This window comes from Diabrotica undecimpunctata, chromosome 9 (assembly GCF_040954645.1).
Source record: "Diabrotica undecimpunctata isolate CICGRU chromosome 9, icDiaUnde3, whole genome shotgun sequence".
NCBI classification, from domain to species: Eukaryota; Metazoa; Arthropoda; class Insecta; order Coleoptera; family Chrysomelidae; genus Diabrotica; species Diabrotica undecimpunctata.
In genome coordinates, this window is record NC_092811.1 from 110,497,163 (window position 1) to 110,510,081 (window position 12,919).

Sequence of the window (12,919 nt, forward strand, 5' to 3'; positions counted from 1 at the left end):
GAGTGGCATCGCATTTCAATTGGTGTTTCCTGATGCCGCCCCATGTCGCACACTTATGGCCACATTTTGCGCATGCGGGTTGCGCTTGGAGGGGGGAGGTGAAGGTGTTGGTAGAACTCAACCCTCCTTGTTGTGTTTTGGTACTCTCCTCTCCCGTTTGTACCTCGCTCGATAGCGGCTTAACTTCCCGTGTTCTTTTTGCCCGTTTTTGATGTTAATCCATGTTTACTAATGTGCAAAAAAAGTAATGGTCGGGGTAGTGGTAGTTTGGAGACTGTCAGATTGTCAAGCGATTTTTCCTCTTTCCAACGATACCTTTATGTCCTGTCCAAGTCGCTTAGAACAGGAGATATTGCAGATTTTAAGGGAATTTATTTAGCCTTGAATTAGTATACGACCTTGGCAACGACTGGTGTTGTACTTCTTTGTACTTGTGCACTGTGCTACGAAAGTTGACTTCAGCCAATCTGATGGTATTTTTCGATTAATATATGTTATTAATTACTTTGCATAGGTGCTTGATTTACATTGTCGGTTCATTTAGTTTTATTATTTTTTAAACCTAAGATAGCATACTTCACTTCTGATTCTGATATTGATGGTCCAGTTAAGAATGTACGCACTCTTGGGGAAACACTAGGACGAGTAGTAGAATAATAATAGGAGCCTGTGATCGAAGGACTGAAAGGAACAATATACAAGACTGCAGTGTTGCCTTCGTTAGTGTACGGTGGTGAAGTGTGACCTTTAACGAGAATTCAGGAAAAGAAGGTGAAGGTAGTTACAATGAAAATGTTGCGGTAGGACGACATCAGAAACGACGTGATTAGGGAAAGAGCTGGGGTGACTTCAGTTCCAAGAAAGGTTCAAGAACAAAGACTGTAATGGTTTGGGCAGAAATGAGAACTACGTGTGATGAAAGATAGAACTGTTAGAAGTTGATGGAAAGAAATGTAGAGAAAACCCAAGGAGAATATGAAACGACTGTGTGGCAGAGCACTTGAAAAAGAAAGATTTAGACGAAGAAGACACAATTGACAGACATAACGTGACAGACGCCATGCGTCTTGTGTGCATTTCGATAAACTCATTTTTTCCTACAGTCGTCTTATGCCGTTACAGAAAACCAGGTTATTTTTTTAATAAAAAAAGGCAGCATCTCTTTTACGATAAAATGTAATATTAGTACTTGAATATAGTAAATGATTTCATTTACTCTGGTAACACGTACCTAATTTAGAAACCTTTTTGGGTAGGTTGAGATCTATAACAAGTTCATTCAGTTCTTATTGATTAAAACACTCGAGGCATCTCACATCTGCTTGAAAATCATTGTTGTTGTCCTATAGCTTTATCAGTAGTTAATGTTTCTTTGTCATCTTTTGAGGGTGTTGGTGTGTAACACTTACCGTGCTACAATAATATTACAAGGCCAGAATCGCTCGTTGTCGAAGAGAATAGGGCGGGGTTATAGAAACTATATCGTATTTTAAATTCAAGCACAATTAGATAATATGAAATTATTATTTATTATTGGACGCCACCCCTGGTTTATCCTCGAAGGGGAAGAGCAAAAAAAAATTAAGATTTATTGAAAGTTTACAAGAAAACTATTCTTTATTATTTCTTAGTAATGAACAAAAAGAAAACATTAAAAGTTACGTCATCCCAAAGGGATTCCAAAATATTATTTTATGTTAACATTATCATAAACAAAAAATCTTTGTATCGTATTAAATTAAGAATTGGTTATAAAGAAAATGAATGTATATATATATTAACCCCAAATTTCGAAATTTGTTTACATTGAAAATAATATAGTTATTTATCAACTAGGAACAATGAAGAAAATAAACCTTTAAATTAAATTAGAACACTTCACTATATTTTCATTTTTTTTGAGTTCATAATCATTTCTGTTGTCTTGAAAGTAGGTATAATAAAAATTGGTACAACCTTAATCTGCTCTGTTTCTCTTCTTATTCAATCAGTCACCAAATAAACCATTGATTCAGCTACGTACTATATCAAATCACCACCATCCTAGATAAGAGGGGTTAGGGATTCCATAAAAAGGATACTGCTACTGGGCCATGATCTGGAATAACTCCATAGCAATACTATCTTGCGACGAGTATTAGAAATATAATATCAGCATTATAGCCTCTCCAATAAGGGTCTAAAAAAATAAATATCTATCTGAAATATGGACAAGAAAAGGATTTATTTGCTCACCTCTGAATTGAGACCCACTTTGGAAACACGTCTTAACGGTTGGACGGTCTTAACAGAAAAGAGCGAAGCGCTATCATGGCGCCTGAATCTGGAAATTGGGCGTGAGTGACAAGTTGAAAAATATGCTCATCTACCGGATATATTTGGGAATTACAGAAGAATCCTTGAGTCGGCTACAGGTAGGTACTTGACAGATAGATGGGGCTATTAGTTTTATTAAAAAAAAATATAATCGAAATATATAATGAGTTTCTTTTAAATCTTTTGAAACGGTTACACAGCCCTCCCCACGATTTCAACTGGGTACCAGCGTGGAATCGGACTAGGCATGGTGGTACACCATACTAACCTTTTCAAAAGTGGGAATAGATATACGGAGAGGTAAGACAAACAGAATGGACAAATGTAGCTACAATCTGGACTCACAGAATCCTTCTTTCACAACTCACGTGGGAACAACTCAAAGATTTCAGAACAAAGCGAAACAGAACGCATAGAATATTTATGACTCAACTATAAAAATGTAAACAAAAAAAAATTGCATTCTCACTCTCAAAATGCATAGGGTATTTCACCTATAACCAATATCATGAACAAAGCGGAATAAAACAAAACATATCTACAAATCATTATTTGAGACCAAATGCTCGCATTCAATCGAAACAATATAATTAAGATATTATTATTTGAAATTTTATAAGTAATATAAAGCAAAACATACTAGTGTTGTCACCAAGATACAAAACAGATAATTTACTGCGTAGTCGTTATGAGACCTAACACAATAAAACACAAAAAAAAATAATATTATCGTTTGTTCGGAAGCGTAGAGTCTTTCATCTATGACTTAATCCACGAATAACATAAGAATAATAATACAATCGTATCATTAACGCCATAAGATACAAAATACAAATGTGTCATCGTTTGTTCGGAAGCATAGAGTCTTTCATCTATGACTTAATCCACGAATAACAAAAGGTAATAACGCAGCGCGTCATTATAGACACATTTAGAAATACACAAATAAAAGGAAAGAGTTACTAATAGTTCAAAATTGGGTACATTAAAGTTCTACAAAGACAAGCCTTAATAAGTTGACTGGGAGAGGTAGACATCAGAATTTCTGTAAGACACATCTATATTTAGAAACAAAAAAAGCTGATGTTTAGTTATTAGTATGACAACTAGAATTTGTGATAACTAACGTGTATCATCCGCCTATAATAGGGACAACATTGGTAGGTCAACTTCGGGTAGGGTCAACTTCGGGTAGGGTCAACTTCGGGTAGGGTCTAAATAATTCTAGATTACATAACTAAACAGGTATTGGAGAACTAAAAAAGTTTCCTGACGCGGTAGGCTGTTATTCTAGATTTATTACTGAAATACAATTATGAATGGCTTATCATTCCGACGAGTCAACTAGCGGGAATCCGCTTACTTCATCCCTAGCCTTCCTCAGTGTCTGGCCATTCAGAATATAGGATGTTAGACAGCAATAATCTTTTCAAACATTATTTTGGGGGGTTTCGAATAGAGAGTCGAAATTCGAAGATCTCCACACTAAGAGTAAAACTTAGGCAAATGAACAGATACTATAATGAACTATCATTGGTAACTAGACAGAGGAATCTTGATATCTTTGGTATAGATACCAAAAAAATTACTTGGATTTATAAATCCGTAAAATAAGATAAATTGAATTTTGTATCCACTTGAAGACAACTAAAGGTATGTACAATTTATTGTAATATAAACTAACATAAGCATAAAAATATCACATTCTACCAAGGCATTCTACAAATAAAATGAGATTAAATTTTGCAAACACCCTTAAAATCAATATAGGTTCTTGGTCGGGGTAGCATAAACTTAAGATCTCGATCAATACAAACTAGAGAGAGAATAATACCGAAGTAGAATAAGATAAGATAAAAATAAAATTTATGTCGAAAAGAAATACGACATATATACACATAGACATATCGAATACAATAAATGATCAATATTATAATAATAAAAAGTAAAACAGTTCAACGAACTGGGGTGCGAGCCAAACTGAGTTGCTCTGGAGATCGACGTGCGGAGTCTCCTACACTACTTCCAGAGGCTCGTCTCTTTGCGACAACATCTGAGATACACAAAATTATTAATTGGAATAGGGATAGGTCCACTAATCCACTTGACTATAGCAGGATGCTCCCTGACTAATAGTCAACACCACCGACATAAAACAAGGGTTGTCGAGACAGCTCAAAAAAAAATTGAAACGTGTCAACTTCCTGAAGGGAAAGAAGCACTAAGGGACAGATTTGCCGAAGCAAAGTGGTATTCAATGTACTAAGTACTAGGGTATCAGTGCTGTACTGACCCCACGCCAAAAAAATTTGGAAAGGAAACGAATCCTCTCCAGGATAAAGTTCGCGTTAGCGCAACTCTTCCTGTACACGGGCCACGGAGGGATTGAATAGTCGCTGGAGAAGGTAGCAAAGATTAAGTACGCAAAGGCGTAAAGGGAATCAACCAAAAAATTAAAAATTAAGAATGGACTGAACATTTTAGAAGAAAGGTATTAAAAATTTAAGAAAACCGATTTATTCGGTTTCAGACAAATCTGAATTATCCGACGAAACACTGACTGGTTGAAAATTGAACTAACGCAAAAGAAGAAGGACAGGATGGCCAATAGTACCATAAGAATATCCTCTGGGATTGATCACAGCGGAAAATTTCCAAGCAAGAAGACTCCCAAAAGGACAAAAGAAGAAAATAAATCCAAACCGTTAATACACAATCTTGGAGAAGAAGAAAGAAAATGGGTATATGGCATACAAACCATAATCGTTACACAAATAGTTCAGTCTAAGACTGATGTTTCCAAAAGAAACAAAAAAAGAATCGTAAGAGTCTTTCACGAAACAAAAACTTACGATAAGACTAACGGAAGAATCATTACAATCTTCCTAAGAAATAGAAAAATATTACAGTCCGTCGTCAATAATAAAAAATCATGATGTTGGATGTAACACACCACAACAATAAAAAAAGGTTGAATAATAAAACATTTTTGACACCTAATTGAATCCAATATGGTCGTCATACAAATCACAAAGAAATGTTTACCATTCTTTAGCAGAACTCTAACAGAGTCAAAATAATATAAACTTTTAATTCTCAGTGGGTCATTTAACGGTAGTACCAGAACTATTTCAATTGTTAAACAAACGTGGTCTTAACGTCGACATAAAGATAAAAGATAAATTCACAATAGGCGGCAGCGGGTTGTTTCACCTCTGTATATACAAAGAGTAACAATAGACAACAGCAAACTACTTCAACCTCACTTGTACCATATCGTGAACACAAGATAATAAATGAAAGCTTTTGAGCCTTAGCCAAAAGTCTCAAAGCAAAAGATATATGTGGTCTAATAAACTATTAGAAGACCGCAAAAATGTCAACGACAAAAAAAGAAAGCTGCTGCTTATACAACAGTCTGACATCACACAAATAACTCAAGATACAATAATACAGGTCACGTGCCTGTACGTCCTACAGGACATCTCGAGAAAAAAAAGGTAAAACCACAAATAACAATAAGTTCCAGTACCAAAAACATACTTCTACTACATCTGACCACACAAAAACATAAAATTAACATAACAGAAGGAGAGTAACAATATTTCCGCTCTATATTCTCAACAAAGACGCCTTAGGCAGAGAGAAACGAAGTCATATCATTACTTCCTTATACATGCAAAACAAAAGAACAATGGACTGTAAAATATAGAAAGCATTTTCCTTTTCAGGAAATAAAATTTTCTTTTCAAAGTACGAAAAAGTTAAACTATGAAAAAATAAATTTTTAAAATAAACGAAAGACAAATTAAAAAGAAAATTTAACAGATAACAGATTAAACATTAAAAACATCCAAGATCAAAGAACTCAACTTCAAATCCTCGCAAAAAACATATTTCGCGTAAGTATTCTACACGAATCCAGATAACATATTTTAGAATTAGGTAGGTCGGGACAGCCTGTATATAGATATAGTTCCCAACAGTTTGCCGCAAATAAAAACCATGAATCAAGGTTAAGAAATAAAATTCACTTAATTGATTTTTCAAATAACGAACGCTAAGTGCCATTTCGTTTATTTAAAATAAACACATTGAGGAATATAATTATTATGCTTCTATAAACAAAAGACTGAACTGCAAAGAAAAAGAATTGAGGACTATACAAATTGTCGAGACATATTAGCCGGAATAATTTCAAGGTTTCACTCAATCTAAACACTAAAAAAGAACGACGAAATATTATATTACTTACAAACGCTTCTAAGAAAAGGCCAGCGTTTAGATACCAAATCAATTATTTCATGAACGTAAACAAAATTTCTAACATGGAATGTTTATTTTTTAGACGAGTCTGTAAATACACAAATTAATATCGTTCGCATTAAGAATACCGACAAAAAGAAATTAAGCAGTGAATGTTTACATCACATCATTCCAAATACGTTTTATTTTGATCTCAGAAAATAGACGGAAATATTTCTACGTAATTTTACGAAGACTAAAAACGAATACATATAAATACTTTGCAAAAAATTCTAAAATAGTAGCAGTGTTGATTTAATGAAAAATTGGATAAAACAAATACACAATTTAACCAAAAAAAATGGTTCAAAACATACAGACTTAATTAACCACATATACAGGGGGGTACAAAACAACTAATAATATTGAAAAAAACTCTGAAGATACAGGAATATTCAAAAGCCCCACACGCTTGGCGACATTTTGTAACGAAGATACAAATGTCGCAAATCTAAAACATGCCTCACGTCGGAGGGCGCCATTTTGTAACACTGCCGTGATACAATAATATTACAAGGCCAGAATCGCTCGTTGTCGAAGAGAATAGGGCGGGGTTATAGAAACTATATCGTATTTTAAATTCAAGCACAATTAGATAATATGAAATTATTATTTATTATTGGACGCCACCCCTGGTTTATCCTCGAAGGGGAAGAGCAAAAAAAAATTAAGATTTATTGAAAGTTTACAAGAAAACTATTCTTTATTATTTCTTAGTAATGAACAAAAAGAAAACATTAAAAGTTACGTCATCCCAAAGGGATTCCAAAATATTATTTTATGTTAACATTATCATAAACAAAAAATCTTTGTATCGTATTAAATTAAGAATTGGTTATAAAGAAAATGAATGTATATATATATATATATTAACCCCAAATTTCGAAATTTGTTTACATTGAAAATAATATAGTTATTTATCAACTAGGAACAATGAAGAAAATAAACCTTTAAATTAAATTAGAACACTTCACTATATTTTCATTTTTTTTGAGTTCATAATCATTTCTGTTGTCTTGAAAGTAGGTATAATAAAAATTGGTACAACCTTAATCTGCTCTGTTTCTCTTCTTATTCAATCAGTCACCAAATAAACCATTGATTCAGCTACGTACTATATCAAATCACCACCATCCTAGATAAGAGGGGTTAGGGATTCCATAAAAAGGATACTGCTACTGGGCCATGATCTGGAATAACTCCATAGCAATACTATCTTGCGACGAGTATTAGAAATATAATATCAGCATTATAGCCTCTCCAATAAGGGTCTAAAAAAATAAATATCTATCTGAAATATGGACAAGAAAAGGATTTATTTGCTCACCTCTGAATTGAGACCCACTTTGGAAACACGTCTTAACGGTTGGACGGTCTTAACAGAAAAGAGCGAAGCGCTATCATGGCGCCTGAATCTGGAAATTGGGCGTGAGTGACAAGTTGAAAAATATGCTCATCTACCGGATATATTTGGGAATTACAGAAGAATCCTTGAGTCGGCTACAGGTAGGTACTTGACAGATAGATGGGGCTATTAGTTTTATTAAAAAAAAATATAATCGAAATATATAATGAGTTTCTTTTAAATCTTTTGAAACGGTTACAGGTGTACTACTTAATATTGAACTGGATATTTTTTCAGAATATGGCACTGGTCTTCTTTCTGAATCTATATTAGGATAGGTTAATTTTTGTTTATTGTTCCGATTGATGTCTTTAATATTTACAATACGAAAATACCAATCATCATGATGGTTTTTTGGTTCCTTCCAAATCATTGGTATTCCAAATTTCATTTGTGGGTTTGTGTTTCCAGATTTAAATGACTATGATAATTAAACTTTATATACTGGCCGAGGGACTCGAATTGAATCGAAATGCAATCATCTATATTTATTTTGCTTATGGTTCTTACTGGACGAAAAGAGATACATTGTTGATGTATTAATGAAGTACGAGTACCAATATTCCTAACATCGGTCTATAAGCTTTTGGAGCCCATGCTCCGAAGAACCGTGTTCTATATGATATTTTCAGATCAGTCGGCCAATAGCAAATATCGTAGTAGTTTGAGGCGGGGCGATGCACATTAGTCTATGACTAAGGCTCCCGGTGACATCTCGCCTCCTTTGAAAAGTTTATGACTGAAAAGAAATTTATTAAAAACATATTTATAGCAAGAAATACAATTACATTAGTACAAGAAAAAAAGTTTATGAAATCAAGTCCGTAACAAGTCTGTAATAGTTTGTAAATAAAACACAACGCAGCACAGCAGCTTCCGGTGGTCATCTTCTTCTTCTGCAGGTACCGTCTTCTGTCACAGCACCCTCGTCTTCAACGACTTTGTCCTCTTCTATACCATCAGGAACCCATAATCATTTGCCGGCCGGTTTTCTTAGTAGAAGGTATGCCTGCGCCTACGTGGTGTACGTATCACAGGCAGTAGGGCAGGGAGTGACTCCGTGGCTAGTCCGGGGGCGTCAGTACCTTCTGGGACTGGTGGCTTCTTAATCGCTGAAACCTCCGGCACTGCACAGTGTCAGGAACTGCAAAATAGGTCGACGATACAGTTAGCTGCTGGTATCGAGCTTGTAGCGTAGCTCACTGGGAGCCTGGCTCGCAGTCTCGTGTTGTTTGTTGGGTGTTATATCACCATATTATGGAAAGGGCGGGCATGGAAATCTATGACCACTGGTCCATTCCCACGTTGCCTTACAGAGGTACTTCAACCAGTCCATTCGAAGTGCCCTCTGCATATGTTCCATCTTAAGTGGAATATTGGTATTTCCTCACATGAAAATGAAATTAAAACTTTAAAAGGTGGAAAAAGTATAGCCACAGAGTCTCAGTTCGAAGAACAGAAACAGAGCCCAGACAATGAACTTCTAGGGTACAGGAGATCCTATATGGGCGCCGAACTATACTGGCCGTGAATTGAAAATGTCCCATATTTATGTGTTTTTATATGGCATTTTCAGATTAGTCGGCCAATAGCAAAAATCGTCTATATTTTGATGTGGGGCGATGCGAATCGGGGTACGCATTAATCCACGACTAGGGCCCCCGGTGACATCAGCTCTATTTAACAGGTTTTCTTACTGTAATGAGGTTCATATTTATATTGATTCCTTTCTTCCAAGACTTCCAGTTTTGATTCATATTTTTGGTCCAAAAATTATGCTGGTAATATTTTCATATTTATTTATTACTCTCATTAAGATCCGCCACTGGAGAGCCGCTTTTCTTCGATAATAGGCTGCAGATATTAAGAATCCAAATACGATGTCAGTCCCTAATCATTATATCAGTTGATTACTTTCATTTTAGTTAATACTGATAACAGATAATAATTCGTGGAATTTAATTTCGTATAATCTGTTTTAGTTAAATGGTGCTGATTAGTGATAGAATTTTTAAAGGATAATACAGAACGAAAAATATTAAGATATGGAAAACGGAAATGGGGAAGTATCGTATACAAATGAGAGGTGAGTCTGTTTCAATATATATTTTAGGTTACAAGTAGGTACTTAAAACTGTAAGGTATTGTTTTGCTGATTGTTTCTGTTTTAAATTAAAAGATATGTCATAATATCTTGTCGTTCATTCACAAAATAAGACTGTTAAACCAATTAATTAAATGCGATGGTTCCAGAGTGCTATGCAGATCTTATTAGATTTTATGGAAAAAATCATTCTTCAGCATTTATTTTAAACCTACTGTAAGGACGATCACAACTGTAGAAATACAACCATTATCTATAGTATATTTAAAAATGGTTGACTGTACAAATTTTATTACACGTGAGATAAAACCTAATATAACATCATAAAACAGTGATGGAAATTTTCTAAAATAAAATATTCAGCATTGTTCTGAAAATATTTGGGTTTAACCCAAAATTTTTAAGTATACCAATTTATTTTAATTCTGGTCTTAAATTTTGTAGTCATTTTAGCAAATTAACTTATATTATCAGCAAATGATATAAGTTTGTAATCTCTACAGGTAAAAAATATTTACAATTTCCGAAAAAGAGAGTGTCTGTTTATAAGTCCTCAACTTTCTTAGAAAGGATTAAAATTTCCAAGCGTCAGATTGTGTTTTGTAGATTGTGAATTATTTTTTTAAGATTAGCAGGTTATGTTTGTAAAGTCTTCTGATTAAAACACGTGGAATTGTTAGTTCCATAATAAAAGCGATATTAATAAGTGAACTTGTGTTGTAAAAATGTCACAACCGTCTAATTCTACTCTTGTGAAATTAAAGTGTCATTTAACCGTGCCATGAAACCTTTAGTGTTAAATGTACATGATGCTCCTATACATAAACATTTTACAAGTACTGGCGAACGATTGACTGACTGACTGACGATTTTGACAAAAACAAAACATCTGCTCTATTAATAATAAAATCATGTTTTCCACTTGCATGCAGTATACCGTGTCTCTTTAAAGTATCGGTCTGTTTTATAGATTTTATACTCTCGTCCTGCCAAATCCGTTTTATTTCACATTTAGCAAAAATTCACGTTTCGTCTAAACAAACAAATAAAAATGCTCGATTCTTTTGTAAACGACATTAGCCCTTTCACACAAGACTTTTGTATTTTCTTCCAATTTGAACCTAAATCCAATCTGCTTGAAATCTCTCTAGAGACTTACCATGAAAATTTTAAATGTATTGCTTACTTTTAATTTTTTTAACATCGTTACATGTTCTTCGTTTAGTCTTAGGGTGTGGTCTAGACTCTAGGTTTATATTGTGCGACCTCTAATCAATTATACTTTTTTTTCTATTTTTTTAAAATAACGTAAGTTTTGTCTCTCTAATACACAATGCATCACACACACGTTTATGTACGTATTGAACTGGTCGCAAAGAGCCTTCATTGGCTTTTTTAGCAGTAAAATAAGCATGCAAATTAAATATTACTTGATTTACACAGAAAAACACAAACAAATATTTTCCAATCACACGTACTTCTATGACAAAAACTTATTAGGGTACCGTTAATTTACAACTGGTTTGTGAGTATTATTAAAGTAAGGTTTGATACCTTTCTTCGAATGATCAAAACTCAAGTACAGGCTATGAGAGATTCAATAAAGGTCTTCGCTTATGTTAATCACTCAGAGCTCACTGATAAGAGCCACATTAAATTCTTGGTAATGACTAATCTAGCTGTAACAAATACTTTGCAGGTAAATATAAAATAAAAATAGGTTTCAAACATCTAAATCCTTAACCAAAGCAAGGGAAAATGTATCCCTTGCTTTGTCCCTACTAGACCAGCTACTACACCCTCAGATGTTTTTGAGCCATCAGTGTACCAGGTAGCTTCTGCTTGTATGGATACACCTTCCTTCCGGTCTTCCGTGCCTGGTATATTACTTTTAAATTTTTAGCTCCTCGATTACCTTCCTATTGTCAGAACTGTGCGTCTGGCTTATGTGATGTTGACTATGTATTAATGTATGCATCACAAATCTGGCTTCGCCCTGTATGAAGATATGAAATGATGGAAGATTGAGCAGGACTTCCAACACCGCTGTAGGAGTTGATTTTATGGCCCCTGTAATACACAGACATGCTAGCCTTAGGGTATGACTTAGCTGCCTTCTTGCTCCAACTTGCTGCGTCTTTGTCCACCACAACACCGACCCATAGGTTATCATGGTGTAATAATCCCTGTGTATAACCAAAGGGCCATTTTGGGATTAAACCCCCAATATTTACCACACATGGTTCTACATCTGCCCAAGGACATGGTAGTTTTTTGTGTAGTTTTTAGTATGTGAGTATTTCATGTAAGCCTATGATCAAAATATGCTCCTAGATACCTACTTTGTTTCTTTGGCAAATGGAATCTCTGTTCCTCTCAGCACCGGTGGTTTAAGGCCTTGATATGCTATATTTTTTGTAAAGTTGATGATTTGTGTTTTTTGATCATTGAGTGTCAGTCTCCTTTATTTACACCAGTTACCAACTATATTTAGGGCTACTTGCATTCTACCAGGTACAAACTGGGCGAATTTGCCCCTGATGACGATCGCAATATCGTCAGCGCATTCTAGACAGTAAAAGTCTTTTGTGGAGAGATTTTTGAGAACATCACCTACTAACGTTGCCCAAAGCAGAGGTGACAGAACTTCTTGAGGACAGCCTCCACCTGCTTTTGTTTTGATGGTTGCTTTATACATCTGCATATTACTACAGGTGTGCTTCGTCTACTCATTGCTTTAACCAAATATGTAGTTGGTGGTAACATTATTAAATACCCCTTCAATATCT

The 12,919-nt window shown here is 34.6% G+C and overlaps 1 protein-coding gene across 2 annotated transcripts in view; it reads left to right on the forward strand.

The window, feature by feature from the left end:
• LOC140450398 (uncharacterized) overlaps nt 1-12,919 on the forward strand; it is a 76,757-nt gene that overhangs the window by 29,253 nt on the left and 34,585 nt on the right. For both annotated transcript variants that reach the window (XM_072544005.1, XM_072544004.1), the window contains exon 2: nt 10,009-10,112. In XM_072544005.1, the coding sequence (XP_072400106.1) occupies nt 10,072-10,112 (41 nt within the window). In that variant the 5' untranslated portion in view covers nt 10,009-10,071. The remainder of the gene's footprint in view (nt 1-10,008; nt 10,113-12,919) is intronic.